Source organism: Durio zibethinus, chromosome 9 (assembly GCF_047325235.1).
Source record: "Durio zibethinus cultivar Kanyao isolate XHJ-2024 chromosome 9, ASM4732523v1, whole genome shotgun sequence".
Classification (NCBI taxonomy): Eukaryota; Viridiplantae; Streptophyta; class Magnoliopsida; order Malvales; family Malvaceae; genus Durio; species Durio zibethinus.
Window position 1 is genome coordinate 27,630,965 of NC_143170.1, and position 27,821 is coordinate 27,658,785.

At 27.6% G+C, this 27,821-nt stretch overlaps 1 protein-coding gene across 1 annotated transcript; it reads right to left on the reverse strand.

The window, feature by feature from the left end:
• Window positions 1-1,999: 1,999 nt before the first annotated feature.
• LOC111318010 (bidirectional sugar transporter SWEET10-like) lies at window positions 2,000-3,726 on the reverse strand. Its single transcript, XM_022920621.2, has 6 exons — window positions 3,570-3,726; window positions 3,448-3,484; window positions 3,145-3,355; window positions 2,900-3,061; window positions 2,690-2,809; window positions 2,000-2,567 (listed from the first exon to the last, which is right to left on the reverse strand). Exons 1-6 carry the CDS (start codon window positions 3,610-3,612, stop codon window positions 2,298-2,300), a joined length of 843 nt encoding a protein of 280 aa, XP_022776356.1. The 5' UTR covers window positions 3,613-3,726; the 3' UTR covers window positions 2,000-2,297.
• Between the last annotated feature and the right edge of the window lie 24,095 nt (window positions 3,727-27,821).

The following is a 27,821-nucleotide window of genomic DNA, read 5'->3' on the forward strand; positions in this document are numbered from 1 at the left end:
GTTTTTAAAATTATCCAAAAAATTAAATCCAAACAAAACTTAAAAATATGTCTGACCGTATTATCAAACAAATAATAATAATAATAATAATAATAATAAGAAAAGAAAGGAAACTTCTTTAGCTCATTGAATGTTCATTCACTATGTGGAAGAGCCAATACTAAAAGTGGTAAATTGAAATGATGGAGTATGAAGGGTGGATTGGCCTGCATTGAGAAAATGCCATGCAACCTTTTATTCTTGCTCTTCACATATCCCATTTTAGGAACCAGAAATTGTTGTTGTTATTAGCAATCAAATAGCACTAGTGAAAGCAAGCTTTGGCTCATGAATTTCCATTTCCTAATCAAAAATTAAAAAATACATAGAATCAGTTGAATTTCTAGTTGCAAAGATTCCATTTAGAACTTGAGACTTTTTTATTATCCACTTTGGGTGTTTTGCTCATTTTGGGCATTGCGTTACCTTCTTCAGGTTCGATATGGGAGGTGGCCACTTCTTTCTTTGTGAAAGAAAAACAACTTTAATTGCTTTTCATACAAAATGGTTACCATTTGATTCTATGCTACTTTTCCAGGTCGCTTCTTGTTTTCTTTAATAATTAAAACATCATGACTTGAATTGGATGCATTTATCAAAAATGGCAAAACCCAATTAGCATAAGTATAACTTTGTGGTAAAGTGATTAAAGGGTTTTTCATGCGGCCGAAATTAATAATTAATTAAAGGGTTTTTATATGGCCGAAATTAATTAAAGGGTTTAGGTATATCATTTAATTAAGTGCTTTTTTCTTAATCAAAGCTTTAAGATTCAAAGGGTTTTTCATACGGCCGAAATTAATAATTAATTAAAGGGTTTTTATATGACCGAAATTAATTAAAGGGTAAGTGATTTTTTCTTAATCAAAGCTTTAAGATTCAAAGGGTTTTTCATACGGCCGAAATTAATAATTAATTAAAGGGTTTTTATATGGCCGAAATTAATTAAAGGGTTTAGGTATATTATTTAATTAAGTGCTTTTTTCTTAATCAAAGCTTTAAGATTCAAAGTTTGGTATAATTGAAATATATCAGTCATACCACCTGTATCGAAATTAGATTAACAATCTTGATTCACACAGATGCTCTAATTAAAAACCTTTTACCTTTCCAAAAGAAATAATACCTACAGCTCAATTCCAATAAATTAAAAAAAAATTGGTTAACAGAAAGGAAAAGGAAATTGAAAAAAATATTATATTTCTTGAATTTTTTTATGTAGTTAATGAATCTCATGGAAAATTTATTTTATTGGATACGACAATAAAAAGGTTTAAGTTTTTTTTTAATAAAGTATATCATAATATGAGAATAAAAAAAAAAGCTGTAAATACTAGAATTTGAATATAAAATCTATTAAATATCAATGATGGTATAAATCAATTAAGTTAAATTCTGAATTTAATTATAAAAAAAAAAATTCAAGACCTAAATTTATCTTTTATCTCTAAACTATGTTAATTTAATTAACAAAAAAAAGTTTAAGACCCACATTTATCTTTTATCTCTGAACTATATTAAATAAGAAAAAGGAAGAAATCAATGGCCAAGAGATATGGATAATTAAAGTCACTTGTCAAAATCTTGGGAAAAGAAAATTCGAAATTTAGTTAATTTAATTTATGCTAATAGCTATCAAATTTAAAATTCAAAATTTAATATTAATGATCCCTTTTCATTTTTTAAGATAAAAACCTCTTTTATAAAAAAGAAAAAAAAATTGAGCCACCTGACGATTTCTCAAATTATTTTCCAAAAGGCTTTAAAAGCAAATTATTTTTTGTTAATAAAACTATTGTATATCCAAAAAATTAATTACCTCCCATTTAGTGTAACATCATATTAATATTTTAAACACACTTTGATTTCACCAAACTTTTTAAAAGCATCAAATCCGATAGATGTAAAACAGAAAAATAAAATAAAATAAAAAGCTGTCAAAAAGAAAGCATCATCATCATGATTATAAAATATAGACATTCATTAATATAAAAACATGAACAGAAAACTCATTACATGTTACAGACAATAAAAGATTTGAAAAAGAGAGATGGAGAGATAAAGATTCATCGATGTTTTGACCGAGAGACAGAATTTGAAGGAGTACTGGAGGAATTTATTTTGCATGGCTGCGAAAGTTTTGTCCATGCAAACCAAGCTACACTTAGCTTCCAAGACATATCCAACTGGACCATTTATCAGACCTAAAGTGCGCACTTGAATATATATTTAATTTTATTTTTGTTTCCATGCAACTTTTAAACTTCGTTGGAAGCGTCAGGAACCTTAGTGTTTTCCTTAATGTTTTGAGCTTCGACTGATCCTCCATTGTTGTTTGTGTCGTTTGGTTTAGGAACTACAGCGTTCACCTCCGAGCACACCATCGTGTCTAGTTTGACAACATCAACAACTATGTGTTCTGGTAGTTGAAGCGTTGGATCTTCCACCACTTTTTGTGGGTAGTTTTTGTAGATTACATAAAGTATCATTTGAAGAATTCCAAAGATAAATCCAAGTACATTTGGAACCTGTTGATTCGATATTGTACACAAAAAATTAAAAGTTATTATTGCTTTAGTGATTAGAAAAGAAAAAAAGATAAAGAGAATAGGAGATTCAAAAAGATTATAGGAAGAATGAGGTTACATACAGCAATGTTCATATCCTTTAACAAAAGCCCATAGAAGAACCACATCACCGCCCCTAAGGTGAGGAACACTGACAAAGTTAATGGCATGTACTCCACGCTCTTGGTTTTTATGACTTTTCTCTGTAGAAGAACTTAAAATTCAGTGACTTTTGAATTATGAATATATATTATATGATATCTGTAAATAAAGTGGTTCAATTTTATCCTCACCACAATGCCAAGAGGTGCAGCAAACACACTCAAAGAGAATGCCATGCAAATGTAACCAAGAATTTGGAGACGAGTCAAGGGGTTTTGTTGGAAGAAAGTTGAGAAAAAGATTACTCCAAACCCAAAAACATTAAACAGGAGCATAAGCTTCACAGTCACAACCTGAAATTTCTCGATTTGGAAATTGAATTAGAATACTGAACTTCAAGGAGAAATAATTGATGATTCTATGAGGAAGATTATACCTTTTCTTTCTTAGGAGCATAGTAAAAGTAAGTAACAATGTAAAAAGTCTGAATGAAACAACAGAAAGTGTTGATGGTGATGAGAAGCATAGCATCCTTCTTCAAGAGAGCATAGTAAATCCAAAGCATCGCACTGAAGAGCGAAACCACGTAGGGAATTGATTGGAACCCTTCGGATGTTTTCTTCTTGTATATTTGGTAAAATGTTGGCCTGGAAATTGTATGCATCACATCATCATTAAACATGAAATTTTAAGCTGAAAGTCACTAAAGAAAGAAAAAGAAGATGACAAAGAGGCTTACAAGGGAGCAAGGGACACCAAAAATGAAACAACGTTGCCTTAAAACAAGAAAAACGAACATGGAATATTAGATATTAGAAATGTACATTAAAGCTAATAATAACATGATCAATATTTCTATACCAAGAATGCCAAAAACGAAAGCCCAAGACAGGTGAAGAGCCATTTGTGTATTGCAGATAGATGTAATTCCCTCTCTTTCTCTCTGTCAAAAGAAAGTGTTTTGTTGTTAGGTGAGGCTCTCTTGCTATCTCATTACTCTCAAACCCACGAACGATTAAGCATTCAGGGGTCGATATTTATAGTGATGGAAGGGGGAGTTGGAAATTAAAGGAAGTGTGGTGATGCAAGAAAAAAGTGGGGAGTTTCAAACAAAAAACAGTGGGTAAGATGAACAGATTATTGGGTTTTCTTTCTAATTAATGATGTACTTTTACATTTAAAGATATACAACATAGCTTTTTGTATCATGAGCCCCTTTCCTGAGTGCTGATTATCCGAAACAGGCGGTTGCCCTCCAATGCAAGCAGCCCACTCTTCACCTAAGCCCTAGTTGAAAGTACCCTTCCTAGTACATGCACAAAATCCCATGGGTTCCACCATGTCTCTTTATGATGTGTCACCCACCAAGTGGTTTAAGGTTTACAACTCATCCTTCATTGGGTCACACATTCTTTGGTTAGGGAAGTTGCCATTTTTTTTATCAGTGTTAATACCCTAATACTGCTCCTCCTGATCCTCCTTAACATTCGTCGCTCCAATTTGGATATGTTGCCATCATCAGTCGATCATGTCTTGGCATCCATTTGAAATTTGATTTTGACAAAGATACCACTTTGTCAAATTTCCTTACAGGGTCCCACTCAATTCATATATCCAGGACAACCCAAATACGATATGATATTAAATGACCATTATTATATATTATGCAAAAGGATATAAAAAGTCTTTGAATTATAATTACAAATTATATAATTTTTTTATTATAATTAATCAATCTCTCTAATATTTATTTATATTCAATTAAATTTTTATTTGAATAAAAAATAAATATTATTAAATTTTTTTATCAATTAAGATAAAAAATTTTATATGACATCAATAAAATATATAAAAATTTCTCACTTGACGCAATTATATTTATGAAAATAAAATAAAATAAAATATTTTTTCTTTTTTCTTTTTTTTTTTTATTCCTTCCTTTTTAATATCTCTCTAAAACTTCAATTGAGTCAAAATAAAAAATTAATAGTTAATTAATTGTAATAAAATATTAAAAATTTAAATAATTATTGAATTATAGTTTAAAGATATTTTTGACCCTTTAACCTGTATATTATTATTTGTATATTTTGAATACAACTATATTACCAAGAATTGCCATGTAGCATTGCCATTTTTTCATAAACAAATAATTTTTTTTATCAATTGATAAGAAAACAATAATATTGTTTTGTCAACAAAACTATTTTAATCCATTTAGTTAGGAAAATAGCATAGCTAATCTTATAATTTAATATATTATAAAATGATTAAATAATATTTACATCTTCTCCCTCTTGAATTCATTAGAATTTACATTTAAATTTAACTGAAGGTGTAATAAATTTAATTGCACTACTATATCGAAGGTGTGGTGTAATCCAAACGGGAACTTAGTTAGGAAAGTAATTATGAAGGTTTGACTCTAAACTCCTTTGTTCGTTTATCATTTTTGTTTTGTACAGTTGGCTTCTTTTTCTAATGTAATACTAATTGCATTAATTTCTCGTATAACATGTTAATCTTGCATAGTGGATGAATAAAGTTCACCATTTTTGTCAACCTAAAAATTATAATTATTTTTTTAATTTTTTATATTAATCAATAATAAATTTTTTTAATGAGTGTCTTAAGGATAGTCTTCAAGATTATTATAGTAAGTAACTTATTTTTTTAATATATGAAATTCGTAACATTATTGATCAAGTACCGTATTTAATATAAAAATATTATTATAAATTATATTTTAATTAATTTTAAAAATACCCTTAAAACACTCATTAGCAAAATCCTTATCACGAAATCAATAAAAAAAACGTGCTTAAACACATTACTGAATGGATGTCTTATAATGAGCTAATGAGTCTTGGTTTAGTAATAAAGAAAATGTCCTAAAACCCTAAGGTTTTAGATTTTAAGTTTAATGTGTGCGTTGAATTTATCTAATTATATTTTAGTTTATTAATTAGTTGATTTATTTGATTATTTAGTAATTCTTGTATAAATAAATATAATATTTAATTATAATTATAACTTATAAAAAAAATGTCCTACAATGAAAATATAGAGGGCTTTAGAGTAAACCTAATAATTTTTAATATGATATCGTGATACAATACGAAAATAGTACAAATAAAAAATATAAATATAATAAAATTTAAAATTTTAATAAAAATCATAAATAAATTTAATAAACTTAAAAAAAAATATTTTCATGTTTGACACGAGATGCGTAATTTTTTTTAAAAATAAAATATAAATATATTAATATTTTATATGATAAAAATACACGAATTACAAATCTACTATAAAGGGGACGAGACCTTTTGTTTTTTCGTCTTATTTATGAGGTGTAATCGTACGGACGTTGAGAATGATCAAAGTAACTCGTTTGGCATGAAAAAGCCATGGCCATATCAAAGGGTGATGCCGTTTTACCAAAACAAGTAAAAACTGTCTTTTCTTTACCTTTCCCACACTTGACCCCAGGGCCTAAAAAGTAGACGTCGATGGCCATTTTGCCCTAAAGCCAAGTCACGTGCAACTCGCGTGTGTGCAAATATTGTAGTACGGCCAAGGCTCTAGCAATTGACACAGCCTTAGTTCTGGACTCTTCGGGTGGTAGAGTCCTGACAATACTATCTGGTACTATGACAACAGCATGTAGATCAGTCAAACTTGACAAGATAATACCAACCATAAGCGTTCCATAGATCAGACATATAACCAAGGTATTCTAGTCGGTGTTCAAGACTCTGGCGCCTTCTTAGCTTTAACGTCGAATTGGGAGCCTAACTTTTATGGAGATATGTCTTTCACTATAGTAACTCACTATTAGTATGATCTTGGGGCAGTATAATTTTTCTTTGGCTGAAGGAAAGGGATCAATGATCTATTTAATAGATTAACAAGAATTTTTTATGCAGAGGATCCATAATAATGTGGCAACTACAGAGCATACTCAACTTGAATCACTGCAAACTTTGAATAGCTTGAAGAGAAGCATGAAGCTAAAAGATTTAACTATGAAAAAAGAAAGATGGAATTACCAAAAGAGAAGAGAGGTTTTTAGCCAAACATATTTAAAGGAAGATTTTGTTACAAGGGATGTTTTTTAGGTGATTCCTAGATTTTTCTTATTCTTACTATGATTACTTTTTAGAGAAGTATCATTCTATTTATACAAGGAAAAAGTAAAAAATAGTAACCTAATAGGACAAGACTAGGATAAAATAACTTTACAAGTGGCTTAAGGTAAAGCTAAAAGACGGTGACTCATAACTATGGTACAATGACTCATTATTATGGTACGGTGACTCATCACTTATGGTATAGTGACTCATCACTATGACTTATACTAAAGTACAATGACTCATTATGACTTGACTAAGACATAAAGTTGATGAAGACTTGACATAAAGTTATCTTGATGTGGAGGCATCATAATAAACTTTTTGGAGTCTTTTGGAGAAAACTGAAAATATCACGCGTAATTATACAGTATTGGATTGGAACAGGGAATCTTCTGTCTTGTAGCACCATGAGTGTCATCATTTTAGAGAACGATGAGTGTGTTCTGGAGAGAGGTTAAGGTGTGAGTTGTCTGCGCCTGGTGTGAAATCATAGCCGATATTTTCTAACCATTGATCTGGATCAAAATCATCAAGTGGGTCTTGAGAATCTTGCCATTCCATTTGTGGTAAAATTTTAGGAGGTTTTCAGTAAAGATTCCATTCTACTGGTCTTGCATGGTCAAGTTCAAATCTGGTAGTATCAGAAAGAGGTTCTGTCCAAGCACCATCAAGGCGGGTTTCATAAATCTTTTTATCAAGTTTGAGCTGGTAATTGTATTTTGAAAGATAGTTTACCCATGAAACTTCATCTTGGAGCTCTGGCCAATTTTGCTTGGGAAACTTGTGATTCATTTCACAAATTTATCTATGAAATTCAGTGTATTCAACTGGGTGATCAAACTGGAAATCAAACAGTGAATATCTTTGGGAGCTGTAAATTACTGCATAGGGGAAATACTGGGGGGCTTTTGTCAAACAGCTGCTAGATTTGTGAAAGATTAAAACAATATGAGGATCAGGAAGAACTTTTGTATATCTATCATAGGTTTCAATCCATTGGATCCAAATGGGAATGGGTCTAAATCAGGTGAAGAAAAACTTGAGATGTTGTTGACTGAGGTCTAACTGGTGTTTGGTAGGGTTGATGATTGACTGGTGAAAAAGGTGAATAAGGGTTTTAAGCTTCAAAAGTGGAAATTTTACAGCAATATAGTAAAGGTGACAAAGGTACCACATAAAATAAACTGTTTCTTTTGGGAAACAAAGAGGTTCAGGGAATTTAAAGGGATGGATGAAGGGATAATCAGGGTGTATACCAAGAGATTGAATGGAGGTGTCTCCAAACTTTTTGAGTATTTTGGACTGGTATTTGAACAAGAGGTGTGAGGCTTTTTGGTCAAGGGTTTGAGTGGTAAAAGTCTAGGTAATTCTGAAGGAGGATTTTCCACGGGAAGGTTAAGAAATTTATCAGGAAAATCAAATTCATCATCAAGATGATTTTTTAAAAGGAAGAAAAAAGATGGTTTTTTTAGAAAGAGGCTTGTGAAGAAGAAGGTGTTGGGTTCATCATGAAAATGACTAAAATAACTTACAAGGTGTTTGAAGGAGGTTTTAAAAGAGGTCTTGTGAGCATGTCTGAAATGAGATTATCTTTGCCTTTTATATGTACGATGGTGAAAGAGTACTATGAGAACTACTGTGATAGCCTGAGTAACTGTGCATTTGATTTTTTTTCTTGTTGAAATTGAGCATCTGATCAAAGGCTGACATATCCAATTCCATAAGAAAGTGAAATCATATAAGGTGAAATTCAAATCTTTAGATTTCATACTTTACAACTAAAATCTCTTTTAGTGTAGAGTGATAATGGAGTTTTGAATCTTTCAATTTTTTACTCTTGTAATCATAAATTTGTCTGGGTCCATCTTTTTCTTTTAAAAAGATTACTGACCAAAACTGTTCACTAGCATCGGTCTGCAATATTCTTTTTCCATCAGAAAGAATCTTTAAAGTGAGAAGTGATTTTACTTTTATCTTCAAGGCTTGTACTGCATTTATCTGGATCTGAGACCACGTGGGTGGTTCTTTCTTGAGCATCTATCTGAGTGGATGTGTAAGCTGGATAATATCTGAGAGAAATTCACTCATGCAATTGACTATGCCAAGAAATTATTGGATTTGCTTTTTTGAAAGATTTTCATCAGGGAAATCTGTAAGTGACTGAGCAATATGAGGTTGAGTAATGTACTGATCATCTTTAAGATGCATACTTAAAAAATTAATTTTTGTAGCACCAATGATCATCTTTTTCTCTAAAAATATTATCCCATACTGTTGAATAATATGCTAAAACTTATCTAATAACTGTGCATGAGAGGTGTCATCAGGAGAGAACAGTAAGATATCATCAATATAAATCAAGGCATTATCAAGAATTAGAGCAAATATCTTGGTCATGGCTTTCTGGAATAGTGAAGGAGCAACTTTTAATCCAAAAGTTATTACTGTCCACTGAAAATAGTGTTGAAAAATGTAAAACACCATTTTGTATCTGTCTTGTGGATGTATGCCTAGTTGTCAAAATCTTGCTTTGAGATCAAACTTTGAGAAGACTTTTACATTTGTCAAATTTATGAACAAAGTTTTTTTTTCTGGAAGAAGAAACTTATCATCTGCAAGAAAAATGTTAAGAGGCTTGTAATTGGTTACTAATCTTAATTTTCCACGAACTTGTTCTGATCGTTTGTTGACATAAAACGTTTCACATGCCCATAGAGAGGAGGTTAGTTCAATTAATCCTTGAGCCTGGAGAAGGGAGCATTCTTGGATTGCTTGCTTGAAATGGTCTGGGTTCATGCCTAAATGACTAGCTTTTGTAGGATTGGCATTTTCATCTCTTTTGAAGGGAAGAAAAATGAAAAATTCAAAGTTTTTCCAAAGTGGGTGATCACATTTTTGAAGGAAATTTGAGTGATTTTTTGTACACGAAAAGTGAATGAACTTGTGTCTGAATTCTTAAAAAACATCTGGTTGAATGGTAAAGGTAAAGAGATTGGAAATGTTTTTCAAGGTCTAAAATAACTTTCAAACTTGATACCGTTTCCACTAAGCTTTAAACCTGGTATACTAGTAATGATATCAAAACCAATAACAAGGTCTTTCTGGAGAAATGGAGATCCTAAAATCTTTTGAGTTATTTGACATCCTGGAAAGATTTGAAGGGTAATAGGGTTGTTGACAAAATCGATAGAAAATATATTTTCATTAGCGATTTTGAAAAAGAATTTTTGTTTGGTCCAAAAGTGCTTAGGTAAAATAAGGGGGTTTGCTATGGTTTAGGTTGTACCAGTATCAAAGAAAGCTGTGACTATTATAGGAGGAGAATGTTTGTGAGAGAAGATTTGAATTGGAGTTAAAGGTAATTTTGGAGGTTGAAGGGTTTGAATTTTTTAGAGTTCTTGAATTGACATATACTCATAACATTGATCATCTGTGAAATCATCTGAGTATTTTGAGTAGTCTGAATCTACATACTCATCATCATCAAACTGCTTAATCATAAACAGGGATTTTTTATTCTGCTCATTATCAAGAGAGAAAATTGATTCAAGATCATCATCTGAGAGATTAATACTTGAGATATTAGCAATATCTTAGATCATCTTGACTGACTTTTTATTTAACTTTAGGTAATTCTTTGAAAAATATCCTGATTTTTCACAGAGAAAACATTTTGAGCTTTTGATTTTTGGATCTTTCTTCTTTCTTACAAATTTGAATCTTTAAAATCTTCTGGGTTTATCAACATATCTGAAGAACTTCTTATGTCTGGGTCTGGAGATTATTAGAGGTCTGAAAGGTCTGAATCTTCTGAAATGCTTCTTTTTCTTATTGCTACAAAAATGTATGGGATCTGTGAAAGAACATTGGATTTGAAGTCCTGAGGAGAAGTAAGAACATGGCTTTTCTAGCTTTTTAGAGTTGTGCACCAAGGTTTTGATGTATTTGTGCTCTTTACAAATCTTATCAAGTGCTTTCAACATCATTTTGTAGATATCTCCAAAAGTCATAAATTTAATATCAAGAGATCTGAGGTTCAATTAGGTCATTGTTTGCTGGACAAGTTTTTCTGAAACAGAATTAAGAAATGCTTACTTTAAGTTGACATCATCGAATCTGCCAAGTTTGTAGAAATACTGAGAGAATTATTGATAGTGTCTGTCAAGGTCTTTTGGATGGAGAGAACATCATTTTAGTCTGAAGAATTATTCTTTGATCTTTTCCAATCTGTGAGTTTTTTATCCATAAAAGATTATAGCAAATTAAGAGACAGCTTCTGTGATTGTTGGGCATTGAAGAAATTGAAGTTGTCTATATTCACCAATGTTGTCTCAAAAATTTTTCAGAGTTTCAACTAGTCTGAAAATAAATCTGATCAAAACTGTGTTCATCGTAACATTAGGATTTGAGTTTAATTCAACGAGTCCTCATGCTAAGAATTTTTGAAATCTTGAGGGCCATTTTGAAAGAGGAACATCATCAATGGCAAAAATTGAGAACTTTGATGTTGAAGGAGAAACATGTGATTGTTGTGAAGGAGGGTGTTGTTCAGCATCCATTGCATCAGGGTTATGGACTTTTGGAGTATCATCTGGAACTTTAACTGTTGGTTCGGTCATGAAAATCTGAAGGAGCATCATTTCATCTGAGTCATCAGTATCATCTGTGTCAACTGATTCATCTGATTTGACAGTGTTTATGTGAGATTCAGTTTCAAAGGTAGATGGAAAAATATCTTCAAGAGAGAACTGAGGAAGGTTATCTTGTACCATCTGATGAAGTATTTCTGGAAGAGTTTATGTAAGAAAAATCATAAGTTGTACAGGTTTTTGGCTTGGTTGTGGTGTAGGGTTTTGAGGTGTGAAACTTGAGCTTGGTTTTGGTTTTGAAGGTTGAGAAAGTGATTGTTCTGCTACTCTTTTGGGTTTTGGATCAACTGGTTATTTTTCTCGAAATCTGTGAATATATTTTTTAGTTGTACCAAAAGAGGGTTGGTCTGGTTGGTCTGAGATAGGAGTGAAGTATTGTGTTGGTTGTGAGGATGTTGGGATAGATGTTGAGGGAGGTTTGTACTGAAAATATGTGAAAAAAGGTTTTGGAGGTAAGGTTGGAGGATTGTATGGTTGAAATAGAGGAAGAGTATAGGTTTGGTAAAGAGTATCGTATATACCAGTGTGATATGGTGTGAAGATGTTGTAACTAGAGGCTGCTTGTTGTTGTTGTTGTTGTTTTTGACGAAACTGATTTTGAAGGTCTGTAAGTTGAATCTTTAGGCTTTTCATTTCTTTCTCTTGTTCAGTGAAAGCATAAGTGGATCCAGTGTTAGTTTCAGCCATGTATCTGAGTTCTTGATCAAGTGTGATTATCCTTAACTGAATTTCAAGAATAATATTTTGAAGATTGACAAGGCTCTGATTAAAATGTTGACTGACTTGATCCAACTTATGTTCAATTCTATACAGGTATGAATTCTACTAGAGAGAATTTTTAGTCTATCAGTTTAAAACTGTTTCAGCACGAGCAACATTTTTTTGGTTTCCATATTCATCTCTGTCAGTGGGAGTGGGGATTTTTGGAATGTGTTTGTATTGGTCTTTATGAAATTCTTGAAAATAAGGGAAATCTGAGCTTAGATAGGTTGGTTGCATCATGGAGATTTGTTGTAAAGGTTTGGGTAAAGGTTGGGTGGAATCTTGAGTGGAATTTGGTTTTTGTGTGGGTTGATTTGAGTAGGTTTGAGTGTGTGGTTTGTCTTTCTTGGGATGGATGACATAATAGTCAAACTTTTCTGAGGGTTCACCAAGGAGATCAACTTCAGGGTCTCCATTTTTATATCTTTCTTTGAGCTTTTGCTGTGAAGACTTTTTCTTCTTTTGCTTATTTGGAATATCATCATCATCATCATCCAGGAAGCTTTTATATGCATCTATCTAGCATTCTTTGCATTGACAGTTTATGTCCCAATAACAATGTCCTTTTAGAGATCTATTTACATACACGGGATTTTCATCGGATTGAAAGTGTGTGACTGGAACATCAAGGAGATCAGCATGACGTCTTTGCATCATAAATTATTTTGGAAAGATTGTTGGAGGAGGAACATCATTTTCTTTGTTGTGATCAAATTCAATTGTGATAGTACCATCATGATTTGTCTTGTAGGTTAGATCAAAGTGTTCAATTGGTTCATCTTGTTTTCAAATCTTTTGATAACTTATCGTCCATGTCTTTGAGAGAAGGGTGCCAAGTTCTTCATTGGAAATTTGCTTTGAAATATGAACATGTTTAGGAGTTCTGTCTGCTGTTTCCATTTTAACAAAAACTGCATCACTGGAGTGTGAAAGAGGCAAGTTAATGGCATGATCTTGAACTCTATATGCCATCTGGTAGTGAAGGGTTGCCTGCAGGCCTTTCATTTCTGTGCCTACGATCTGGAGTTAAACTTTTAAAGCATCTAACAGGGTTGGATCATGAAGAGACATATTATAATTTGGAAAGATTATGAAGAAGACAGTTCCTGCATTGAGTGTCGTCTCAACGATTCCAAGGATTGCATATTTGTAATCTTTAAATCTGGTGTCTAATAAGGCCATTTTGGTACAAACAGGAATTCCATTTTTGCTATGGAAGGTTAAAGCTATTCTGATAACACCAAAGTGAATGTGAATGTATCCTTGTTCTGACCACTGGTGAGGAAATTCTTCTAGGATCTGAAGAGTAACAAAGTGCTCTTGAAGTCCTGCTGGAAGAATACATTGATCAAAGTTTGTGGCTTGAACATATTCTTTTGGAGCTGGATATTTGAGTTTTAAAAGAGTTTTTAAAGATCTAGTAATAAAAGGAGAGGAGTTTGAGAAAGCTGTATAAGGATTTACAAGGGGTAGAACTATTTGTTGGGTTTTCTTTTCTTCTGGAATGTAATCTACTTCATATAAGAACTTAGAGTTAGAAGAAGAGGATTTTTTAAGTACAGGAGATGGAGGAGAGGACAAACTAAAAGAAGATCTGAAGGAAGAAGGTTGAGAACTAGAGTTACTAAGAGTAGATAGATCCATGAAAATAAGACTCTCTTTTGGCTTTTTCTTTTCCAACTTCAATAATCAAAACTTTAGAAACATGATTTTCTTCTCACTATCTTGACAAGTTGCAAGCTCTAATACCATTTCTATACACAGCGGCAAGTACCTGAATCAATTTCGAAAGGTTAAAATCCTAAAAAAAAAAAAATGTCTATGAACTATTTTATTTTTTTTAAATAAGTTTTTTTTTATATATTTTTATTATACCTAAACAAATTATTATTTTTTATTTGTATTCAAATAAATATTTATTTCAAACAAAAGATTAATTTATATTAAGAGCTTATTTAAGTATAAAATAAAAAATTAAGAGTTTATTTAGATACAAATTGAATAATAAAGACTTATTTTGATATAAAATTAAAATTCAAAACTTATTTAAGTATAATAAAAGTATAAAAACTTTTTTAAATAAAATAATAAAATTTAAGGTTATAATTTTAACAATTTAAAAAACACTTAGGGTGTATTTAGTATATAAAATTATGATAGAATAAAATAAAATAATATTATGATTAATATTAGATTAAATAATATTATACTATCTTATGTTTGATATATATATAAGGATTATGATAACATAATTTATTTATTTATCAAAATTATTTTTCTTTAAAATTTATATAATTTAAATTATTGATATAATTTTTAAGGACATAATAAGACGTGTAAATTCAATCTCATAGATTAAAAATTATTATCTCCACTTTGAAAAGATGAAATTATCATATGTCAAAAAGACGATTAATTCTTTTTACAATTCTCTCTTTTTCTTTAGATGCAAGTAAAATATAATGTAAGATGATTATCATTTTATCATATTCATCATCTTTACATAATCTTAACACCATACATTATCCAAAACATCATCCATGCGACATTACAACTAACTAAAAAAAAAAAAAAGGGAATTAAACATATTGTTTTAAAAAAAAATTAATTCGAATATTCATTTACCGATATGTAAAATGTTTGGAAAAGAATTAAGAAAAGAAAAGAATCTTAAGTGGCTGCAGCCTGCAAGGCTGCCTTTATTAAGTGTATCTAACTAGGAGAGTAAATTGCATCACATATTTATGGTGTTTGTGAGAAATTTTATTTTTATTTACTATTTTTAAAATTTAATTTATAAATTTATAAAATTTAAAAATTTTTTAAAATTCATCAATTTTTGTCAGCCATTATAAAAATATGATGAAATTTGTCACATTATTGTTACTGTCACATGGATGTCCACATGATAAATATTTGTACATTTATATCGTATTTTATATAAAAATTATATGTTATAATTTATATTGACATGAAAAAATGAAATACATTTTTTGATTTTATTAAACTTATATATAATTATTGCTAAAATTTAAATCATGTTACTTTAGTTTTTTTTTTTTTTTCGTATTGTATTCATGTCGATCATTGTATTATATTTTAAATTATTAGATATAAGAGAAAGTGTTTGATTTGATACATTTATTAAATAATAATCTAAAATAAATGTCATTATATATCCAAAATTAAAAAGCATAGACAAAAGCGACAAAGGTATAAGACATCGTGATAAAAAAATTGAGTTTGATAATATTGATAAGTTTATTTAAACATAATCTTACTAACGATATAAATAAATAAACGAAGTTTCGTATGATAATTTTTAATTTTTTCAATTTTTTTATACTTTTTATATGTACAAAAATAATAATATTTAATTAATGCAATTTAACATTTTTTTTTATCAAAACTAGAAGAATTTTATTGCCAAAAATATAGAGACATGTGGACTTTTTATAATTTAATGTAAGTGGTATTGCGTCCTAATTAGGACCTTTTATTTGTTACTATTAATCTTGAATACACGAGGTAAATGAAATGTCAAATTTGATTGATTTAGGAAATTAAACAATTTATTTATCTTAAATTTCATGTAAAAAAAAAAAAAAAGAAACTAACTCTCTTGTATTTACCTCAATTTTTTTTTAAATGAGTGGATTTAAAATTTTAGTTTTAAAGATCATGAAAATAATAAATATTATATAAAAATCGTTAAAAGTTTGTAGCATTTTACTCTTAATAATGGTTATTGTCTAATGAGATTAGCTCACATTGGATTAATCTTATATAAATATATAAAAGCCAAACCTTTTGGCAAAAATAAAAAATTTCCTATATTGAAAGCTTAAAATGTTAACATGTGAATGATTTTAAAAATCGTCATGTGGCATCTAATAAATGTATTATATTTTATTTAATACATTAAATTTATATTTATTTTAATTTAGTACATTATTAATTTAAAAATAATTCAAAAAATTAAATTGATTATATTTATATTTTTAATATTAACCTAAAATCACTCTCAATCCAATTAAATCAATCAATATATAATTAATAAATATTTCAATATCAATCAACATATTAATAAATACTACAATTACATTTATAAAATAATTTATTATAATTAATCTACTTTCTTAAAATACCAAAAACTGAAAGATTATTTTTGTAGATATAACAACAATTGGTTGCATTGAGCTTATAAATGTAACTAGAAGAAGGAATTGGAAAAATACATCTGATTAAGCATTTGAAATAAAGTCAAATTTCGTTTATAATATAAGATATATTTATTTAATCAAAGGATTGTTTATTAGCTAACAGTTGACAAGTCGAAAATGCCACATTCAAGGGTAGTGGAGTCAATGCATGACTAGGATAGGAGTGAGGTTACAAAATTATATTGAAATTTCATTTGATTTCATTTGTAACGTTTTATAATTTTAAAATCTAAATATTAATTTACGTTTATTTAATTAAAATTTAATTTAATTTATTGTTATTATTAAATATAATAATTTTATTTTATTTTATTATTCTAAATTAAAGAATCTCTAAATGTTAATGGTAAAATAAAATATTTCAATATTAATCAACTTTAAATATATAAAAGCCAAAGCTTTTGGCAAAAAATGGAAAATATCTTATGTGAATGGCTTAAAATATTGACATGTGAACGGTTTTAAAAATCGCTATGTGACAAATTTCTTCTTAAATTAATGTTTTTATGATAAATTAATATTTTATTTTACTTTTTTTTGGTATTTAGTTTGCCTAAGGAAGATTCTGGTGTAGAACTTTTATCGCACATTGCATAAAAGATTACCTTCAAATAAAGTTTTTAATGTTTACAAATAGAAAGCCTTTGTCAGAGATTAAAGCAATAATCACAAAGCCAATGTGCAAGGTATTTGAGTAACTTTATTTCTTATAGAGCAACATAGCTTTAAAAATGATTGATTTTACATGTATATAATTTTTATTGATTATTTTAGAATTAGGTATATACAAGGAAAGTCTTTCATCGGTAGAGTAACTATCAAGAAAATTGATACCAGTTTTGGTTGGTATTTTATGTCATGTGGGTGTAACAAGAAACTATATGAAGTTGATGAGAAATTTCAATGTTATTTCTGCAATGTTAATGTCTTTAATCCAACTCTAAGGTAATTAGTATTTATATTTTTTATATTTAATACATAAAAAAATTATTATTCCATGAGGATAATAAAAGTATTTTAAATTATTATATTATATTCATAATTATAGAATTTTACATTTTTTATAGGTACAAGTTGAATATCGAAACATATGATAATACTGGAAGGACGATGTTCATACTGTTCAATACAAAAGCTAAGGATTTAATTAATAGAGATATTAACGATCTTTATGAAATATTTGTTAAGGTATTGAATTAAAAATTATTTTAATATTATTTAATATTCAAATTAATTGAATGATATATTTATACTTATGATTTAGGAAAAGAGAGATTATAAAATCTAAGAGATATTCGAAGATCTCAATGGTGAAATTTGTATATTCGAGATGAGAGCAATTAAATATAATCTTGAAATAAGTAGTATCAAACTTATAGTGAATAAGGTGTATGCTTTTGATCCTAAGCTTGAATGTCAAAAATTATTGAAAAAGGTATGTATAAACTTATTATAATGATTATATTTGTTATAAAATTATATAGTTTAGATTATAACTCAATTGTTGTCAAATTACAAATTATTATTTTATCTATCTCTTCACCTTCATCTGTTAAATCTATTGGTTAATCAAGTAAAATAACACCTACTTCAAATATAGCAAAAAATACTGGAGTATCAATTGATGTATCTTCGCTTCAACAACAACTTATATAAAAATCTCTCATGAAAAAAGTTTGTATGTGATATTGATTTTAAGAATGAAAATTTTAATTTCTTGAAATCGAAATAATTATTGTCTTTTGTTTATATATTATTTGGATTTAATAAATTATAGTTTGAGGATTTTTTAGAATCAATGATAATTGCATAAGTATATTCAATATGTAATTAATTTATTTTATTATGTTAAAATATATAACTTTAAATAAAAATGATTATATAAGTTATGAGTTGTTCTTAAACTTCATAACTTATATTATCATTTATAAAAATTTATATTTATATAAGATTTATTGATATATAAATATATTTTTATACATCGTATGGGTTTAAAGCTAGTTAAAAAATAATGATGATATCTTTATGATTAAGGAATTATCATCAAATCAAGCATTAAGCTAATTGAAAAGGCCTAAAATGAGGCAGTACTTAATTAATTAAGCTTGTATTTTGTCCCAAGCATTGGGCACGACAGACAAAAGCTAAGGATTTGTTTCTATACCCATACAATGCACGGATGATAATTTTAGTTTATAATAATTTTTAAATAAAGTAAAATGAACATTTAAATACTAATAGTTGATTAACAATAACAGTGAATTAGAAGTAATTACACTAAAAAAAATTCTAATTAGTAATAATACTCATTTAATCTATAAACACCTTAAAATAAAAGGCAATAAAAATTATATCAATGAAAATTTGATTGAGAGATGATTATGCATACAAATATTGGAATATATGAGTAGCAAATTTCTTTTTTATTTCAATTTGTAATTAAATTTTCATTTATATATATTTTTTGGTCTAATAATTAGAAATTTTTAGCAAATTCAAGCCGAAATTTATAATATCATTGAAAGTCAAATGCTATTAAGTAAATCAATTTGGACATGTGATACTAAATTAGACTATTGCACGTAAAAAAGATTGATTAACCACAAAATTAGATAATTTTTTAATATATATACACTACTATATAAAAATTAGAGTATTATTTATAAAAAAAAAAATCAGTTTGTTTTGTTTTTAAAAAAATGTTATATTTATAATTTTGACAAAACATTATTTTTTAATGATAAAATATGTTGTTAGTATTCTCATTAAAATTAAATCTATCAGCCTCAATAAATATAAACCTAATAATTTAATTATGCATGCTTAACTCTTATTTATCATCGTGTTTCCAATATATTAAAGGTAATAAAAATTCAAATTTGGATTTAACTTTTCTTAAATCAAAATGATACTATATCTTTTTTTTTTTTAAATTATAAGAAATTTAACTTATTCTAAATGTTTTTAAAAAAAATTTCACACCTTAAAAAATTTTGTAAAAAAAAATAGCATAGTAAAATGTTGAATAAAAAAGTACATTTTTTAATTATTTGGTAAAAATAACTATCATTTACTGTAAACATTATAATACTTATCTTATTATATGTATCAAAAAATTGAAACTAAAGAATTGCTTTTCAATTTTTTTTACTTGGATAGTAATTAGCTCTACTTCAAGTTAAATCATAAAAGTGATAATATCAAAACAACAAACATAATATAAAATGACAAACAAAAAAAAAATCATATCACTAAGAAAAGAAATAAATCAATTCACTTCATACAAAAAAATAAAAAATATAATGCATATTTGATACATATGATAGGATAGGTTATAAGTGATCACTTTTTTATAATTTATCACCTAACTTGCTCTTTTATTTCATGATAAAGTATAATGGAAATTTGGTATATAAATCAATATCATAACAAAAACTAAAAAAAAATTATAAAAATATATACAAATATATGTATAATTTAAACTATAATAGAACTAATAGCAATAGCCAAAACTTAAAAAGAAATCCAAAACATTACATTTTCAAGAAATTTTGCTTAATTTTAAATTTTCTTTTCAAAATAATTTTTTTTCAAAAAATAAATCATTATAAAATTATGATGAAGGATTAATCTAAAAGATCTTAACACAAAAGAAAAAAACAAATCAGTACCCAAAATAATACAAAATCTAACATAAAGTAATTTGTTTATCTAATCTATCTATATATAACATTACAAAAAAAAAAAACCTAAGCTAGGTTTACTTTTGCTAAAAGAATATCACGACAATAGGGAAAACTACTGTAGGGATGCAATTTATTTCTCAAGCATCCCAAAACACCATTATTTATATAATGGGTCTTGAAAATAATTATGTGATGATTTGTAACTTTTGAATGTCTAATTAACTACAATGAATTTAAAAATCAAATCAAGATCAGTACTAGTATTTTAAATTAAAAGTAATTTATGCTTGACAATTAAAATTTATTTTATTTGAAATTAGTGTAATAATGGTAATGAAATTTATTTTATTTGATATATTCCAAAATTAATTTTAATTGATTTGATCATTTTTAATCATTTTAAAATTAACATATTTTTATACAAATGTAATTTAAAAGTTGAATATTATAATTGGAAAAAAAACACAAAATTATTCTATGATGATGGCAATTAAAGTTTTATTACGTTTAATATAAATTTAATTGATAGTGATAAATACTAATAGAAAATAAATGTAATTAATTTAATTTTTTAAAAATAATTCAAATAAAATAAAATACAGGACCTAGGATCTTCCATTTGTTAATAATATAAGACATCCACATTGGAAAATTATCTTTTTTACGGGTTTTGGCTTTTATATATTTATATAAGGTATATAGGACATGTTTTGTACACATGACTATAATAAGATAAAATAAGATAGTATTATGAATAGGATTAAATTAAATAATATCACCATATTTTGTATTTAATGTATGCAAGAATTAAAATAAATTATTTATTTATCAAAATTATCCTTCCTAAAATTTATAAATTTTAAATTATTAATATAATTTTTAATGATATAATTGGACATGTAAGTTTAATCTCATAAAATAAAAATAATCTTCCCCAAGTGGGGATGATTGAATAATCCTATGTCAGGAGGGTATTAATTCTCATTGCAATCTCTATCCCTCTTTTTAGATATAAATCAAATATGATATAAAATGATTATCATCATATCCTATCAATAATCTTATATATCAAATATAATCATAAGATCAGAACTTAGAAAGGTGAAAACCCATAAAAAAAAAAAAAAAAGACAAGTTCTTTCGCTTTATACTATAAAAGAAATGGAGAAAGAGGGACTTGAGAGAAAGTGCTTGATTTGGAACAATTATTAAATAATAATGCAAAATGAATAAATGTGTCATTATATATCCAAAATTAAAAAGCATAGGCAAAAGCATCAAGGGCATAAGACATTGTGATAAAAAAGTTAAGTTTGATAATATTGATACATTTATTTAAATATAACCCTACTAATGATGTTAAATATGAGTATAAATAAATAAATAAATAAATTTTGTATGATTATTTTTAATTTTTTCAATTTTCTTATACTTTTTTATATGTAAAAAAATAATTATATTTAATTAATACAATTTAACTTTTTTTTATCAAAACTATAAGAATTTTGTTGCCAAAAATATTGAGACATGTGGACTTTCTATAATTTAATGTAATTGGTTATGAATCGCATCCTAATTAGGACCTTTTATTTATTACTAATAATCTTGAATACACAACATTAATGAAATAGAAATTTCTATCTTGAAAAGTGATCTAATTTCTATCTAAGGGTATAGAAAACTTTTATTAACTGTGAAATGATATGTAATATTAACAAAAGTCAATATTACCCACTTAATATGTAAATTAAAAATTTGTTTATTCTTAAAATTAATTATAATTATTCTATATTATAATTTTTATATTTTCGAACTAATAATCATTGTCACAAGTTTAAAAACATTTTGTTTCATTTTTAAAATTTTTAAAATTTATATATAATATAATTTTTTGGTTTAATATATTAATTTTATTTTCTAAGTCAAATATTTTTACATAATTTATATTATAAAAACTAGTTTACTATCAACAAATATTTTTTAATTCAATAATTTAATTATATTTATTATGAAGCAAATAAAATATTACTAATAATTTATGTACAAATTACTATTTTTAAATAATATTAAAATCATTAACGTGTATAACTATTACAATGTGCCTAATTATTTTGGTACTTTCACTAGACATAGTAATCTTTAATTACTAAAAATTAATGATTCTTAGTCAAATAAAGTTATTCCAAATCACAAGTGATAAGATCACTTTAGTAATTAAACCATATTGTTGATTAAATTACTATGATAATATTAAAAATAATACCAAACACTACCTATGTGGTTTTCAATTAGCATCCTAATTAGTACCTTTTATTTATTAGCGTACACAATTTCATTGAATAAGTCACATCTTATTATGGTTTAAAAAATTAAACAATTTATCTACCGCAAATTTCATGTAAAAAAATGAAATTAATTCTCCTATACTTTTTCATATGTACAAAAAATAATAATATTTAATTAATGCATTTTAATGCTTTTTAAATTTATCAAAAGTAAAAGAATTTCATTGTAAAGATAATTGAGACATATTTAATATAAGTGGCTTTGAATTTGCATCCTAATTAGGACGACCTTTATTTATTAGTGTTAATATTCTTGGATACACAATTTTTGTATTAAAAAACACATCTTTCCATGATTTAAAAAACTAAAAATTTATCTCCTCAAATTTCATGTAAAAAAAAAATGGAAAGTAATTCTCTTATACTTTTTTCATATGTGCAAAAAATAATAACAATATTTAATTAAAATGATTTACATTATTTTTATCAAAACTAAAAGAATTTTGCCAAGCTAATTGAGATACCGGAATTTTGTTTTATATGTGTGATTGTGAATCAACATCCTAATTAATATTAATCTCGAATACACAATTTTCATAATTTAGGAAACTAAATAATTTATCTACCTAAAATTTCATATAATAAAAGAAATTAATTCTCTTATAGTTTTTCATAAGTACAAAAAATAATAATATTTAATTAATGCGATTTAATGTCTTTTTTTTTTTTTTTTATCAAAAGTAAGAATTTAGTTGTAAGAAATAATTGAGACATATGGATTTTATTTGATATAAGTGATTTTGAATTCACATCTTAATTAAGACCTTTTATTTATTAGTGTCAATCTCGAACACAAAATTTTTGTGGAATAAAATGCATCTTATTATATTTTAGGAAACTAAACAATCTATTTATCTCAAATTTCATGTAAAAAAAAATAATTCTCTTATACTTTTTTCATATGTATAAAAAAATAATAAATTTAGTTAATACGATTTAATGTCTTTTTTTATCAAAAGTAAGAATCTAGTTGCAAGAAACAATTGAGACATGTGGATTTTGTTTAATATAAGTGGTTTTGAATTCGCATCTTACTTAGGATCTTTTATTTATTGGTATTAATCTCGATTACATAATTTTGATGGAATAAAACACGTTTTAGTATGATTTAAGAAATTAAACAGCCTATATACCAAAAATTTTAGGTGAAGAAATTTATTTTTCATAAGCACTAATTATTTAGTACAAAGTTTGGCAAATGAAGTATTAGTGGTATAAGCTAGTACGTTGAAAATTTAGCCTTAGCCAAATTATTGTTCGGAAATTGTTAGGGTTGATGGCATTTCTACCAGGCAATCTATGTAATTAACTAACTAGACTTGACGATTCATATATTTATATCGTGAAAAATACTAAACTTTATATATTTGTGTTGTGTTTTATTTTAAAATTACATGTCATAATTCGTGTTAATACGAAAATATAAAATATATTTTTTCGATTTTGTTAAATTCATGTATAGTTATTATTAAAATTTTAAACTGTGTCACTTTCGTATCATTTTTTGCATCGTATTTATGTCATGCCATCCTATCATGTTTTAAATTACCAAATCCATAATGAACCTCACATTTGTTTATCATGTGGCTTTTGGGGTCAGTTCAGTAGAAAATCATCCTGATCAATTTCTTTGGAATCCTGGTGTGAACACGATTAATCAAAAAAGAGGGAACTCAAATGGCATCGAGTATTATGGTAAAGAAGATCATGAATAGACAGTCTGTTGATAGTTTTAGAAGAAAATGAGCAGCGAAACTGGGGTTCAATTTAGGGGAAGAAAGATCATGGAAAATTTTGATTTTACTACAATGGATAGTGAGAATGACTTTTTACTAACATTTTAAAGAATCCTCTCATCTTTTATCGCTTCAACCCTTAAATTTAACCGTAGTTAGAGTAAGATTATCCATTTAAATTTAACTTTTAGAGGACTTATATATATGGTTACGTTTTACACATAAGATAATAATTATTTTATATTATATTTTATTCGTATTTAAAGAAATGAATAAAATTGCAAAGAAAATTAATTATCTTCTTGATATAAGATGATTCAAATATATTATTTTTAATTTATGAGATTGAATTTGTATATCATATTATACCTTTAAAATTTACATCAATAATTTAAATATATAAATTTTAAAGAATGATAATTTTGACTAATAAATAAATTATCTTATCATAATCCTTATATGCATCAACTATAAGATAGGATAATATCATTTAATCTAATTTTATTTATAATATCATCTTATTTTATCTTATTATAATTTTGTATACCAAATACATCTTATATATATATATATTGTATATGGATAGATGAAAATGAAAATTGAGATGCAATTTTTTTTTATTGTGTAGAATCAAAATCAAATTAAATAACATGAAGTTTTTTTTCAATATTTTTTTGCATTTAGTCATAGGGGGATACTTTGCACATTTGTAATGTAACCAATCTATTAATTCATGAAAACTATTGATCATATATGATATTAATGTTTATTAATTCATATGTCATAAGATCGTTATACATATTTCTCTTAAACGTACATAAAATTTGGCCCTTTATACATACTTATGAAAAGAAACTCAATCTTTAAATGCCTTAAATTTTGGTTCTTTCCCTTTTTTTTTTCAAATGCAATATTTATCTTTTAATTTTTTATAGTAATTGAAAACAAAATACTTTTCAATAATCTACTATCAATTCCAAAACAACTTGTAAGGTACGTTAATGAATGTAACATATACATATAGTTGTAGTAAATATACACATAATTATAACAAATATATATAGTTATAATAACATTTACATATAGTTTTAGTAACATATACATATAATTTTAGTAAATATAGATATAGTTATAACATATGTACATATAGTCATAATAAATGTACATATCTATAGCCATTGTATGTATAGTTATGTAACATGTACATATGGTTATAACAATTGTTCGTATGGTTGAAACAGATAGAGAAAGAGAAAAGTAGTCAGGAGAATCTGAGTTTAACCGTGAAATTAAATAGGTGTTTGCTTTTTATATATTTTCTTATGGAAAAAGTTTACGGCGAGAGCACCTAGTTTTGCACCAAATTTCATTTTATTTTGAAGGCATTAGTGATTAGGATAAAAAGGTGAAAACGATTTCCATTTTAACTAATTTTTTAACTTAAGATTTCCTTTTCATTAACTATTGTTTTTATTGAATTTTTTAATAAAAATTTGCACTGAATGGGCTGAAGGAACAGGATTTTTGGGAGAGGATCAGGTATTTGCTAATGCTGCTACAGAAAACGAGGTTTGCCCAATAGACAAAATATTCTTTAGACCAAACTAGTGGGCCTCAAATCACTGATGAAGTGGTGTATGAAATGGATAAGGCAAAAATGCCTTTGGGTTTACAAAAATCCCAAATTGAACCTTAGAAAGCTGCACCTGTGGCGTATGAACTACGAATGCCTTTTGGAGGATGGAAACCCAAATGCGCTGTGAATTCAGGAGGCCTTCTATAGCCAGGTATAGTCATGAGCCTTGTATTATAAATGAGTGATGAGGCTAATTTCTATCAAGGTCTCCTCGTAAACATCAGAAAAGGAAAATACAAATGATCAAAATAGTGTTGGGATTTGCCTTGAATCTCAGAATCTCACATCGAAAGTTAAGTAAGTTTGAATTTATCTTGTATCCCACATCGGGAGTTTAGTAAAGGTATAAAGGGTTTCACCCCTATAAATAAGATGTTTTGGTTTTAGTTTAGTAACCCCAGAGAGTTAGACACCAAGAGAATAGCTAAGTAAGTAGGCTATTAAAGGGTGTAATTGGGTTTTGGGTTAAGTTTTGAGTAAGGAGTTTTAGGAGACTTCTCATTCTAAAAGTCTCACAATTGTAAAGATTTATTTGATAGTGGATTAGGTTTGGAGTAGGCCATTTTGAGTTGGGCCGAACCAAATTTATTTGTGTTTTCTTATTCTTGATTTGAGCTTGTTATTTTGTGTGTGGTTGCTGCGCGTGGGTGTTGTTTTTCCCAACAAGTGGTATCAGAGCGAGGTTCGAGGTTCGAGGTTCGAGGTTTAAGGTTCGTGGGTCCAAGAGATCGTGAAGCAGTGTTTGAAGATGTCTGAAGAAGGTATGTCTGGTATGTCTATGCCTAAGTTTGAGATTCCGTTATTTGATGGAAAGAGTAATTTTATGTTATGGCAAAGTACGATTCAAGATCTATTAGTACAACAAGGGTTGGATCAGGCATTAGAGAGTAGTAAGCCTGAAGGAATGTCTGATGCTAATTGGAATAGGATTCAGAAGAAAGCCGTTAGTACTATTAGATTGGCGCTAGCTCCAGAGGTAAAATACAGTGTGTTGACTGAGAGTACTCCAAAGAGTTTGTGGGATAAACTTGAAGGTATTTATGCTTCGAAGTCGTTGACTAATAGATTATGTTTGAAGATGGATCTGTATTCTCTGAAGATGGAAGAAGGTATGAGTCTTCATAATCACTTGAATGAGTTTAATAGATTGGTTTCTCAATTGCTAGCGATATCTGTTGATGAGTTAAAAGATGAAGAGAAGGCTTTAATTTTGTTGTCATCTTTATCCAAGTCTTATAGGCCTTTAGTTCAGACTGTGTTGGTAGGCAAGTCTACTTTGAAGTTGGATGATGTGACTGCCCTGTTGCATGAGAATGAAAGGTTTATGGGAGCTCAGAACTCATCACCTGGGGGGAGTACACTAGCTGTGAAGGGTTTTGATCGAGGGAAGACTCAAAAGAAGATTGATGGATCAAGATGGAGATCCAAGTCAAGAGACAGAGATTACAGTGATGTAGAATGTTATTATTGTGGTAAGAAGGGACATATCCAAATGCGCTGCAGGAAGCTGATAAGGGATATGGCTGCTTTCAAAAGGGCGAATGATGAAAAGAAATCAAATGAAAAAAAGAGTGATACTGCTGCTGTCGTGTCTGATGATGATGATGATGTTGTTTTGACAACTTGTGTGGATGAGACCCAGATTTTGAAAAGTGATAAAGGTTGGGTTTTAGATTCAGCTGCTACAGTTCATGTTTGCAATGATAGAAGCTGCTTTGTAGAGTTGAATGAGAATGAAAAGTATGGGGATATTGTGGTTGCTAACAAAGAAAATGTGCAGATTCAAGGCATTGGGAGTGTTCGCCTTAAATCTCACAATGGTGTTATTAGGACACTTCGTCATGTAAGGTATGTACCAAATTGTCACTACAATTTGATTGCTTTGGGTGAGTTAGCTTCTCGAGGGTACACATATTATGGTAGTAATGATTGGTTGAAAGTGT

What these genes read in the sequence shown, in the direction of transcription:
- LOC111318010 (XM_022920621.2), bottom strand. Translation starts at nt 3,612, where the DNA reads ATGGCTCTTCACCTGTCTTGGGCTTTCGTTTTTGGCATTCTTG. An exon ending in TTTCGTTTTTGGCATTCTTG is followed by an intron (nt 3,485 to 3,569) that starts GTATAGAAATAT and finishes TCTTGTTTTAAG; the next exon opens with GCAACGTTGTTTCATTTTTG. An exon ending in TTGGTGTCCCTTGCTCCCTT is followed by an intron (nt 3,356 to 3,447) that starts GTAAGCCTCTTT and finishes TACAATTTCCAG; the next exon opens with GCCAACATTTTACCAAATAT.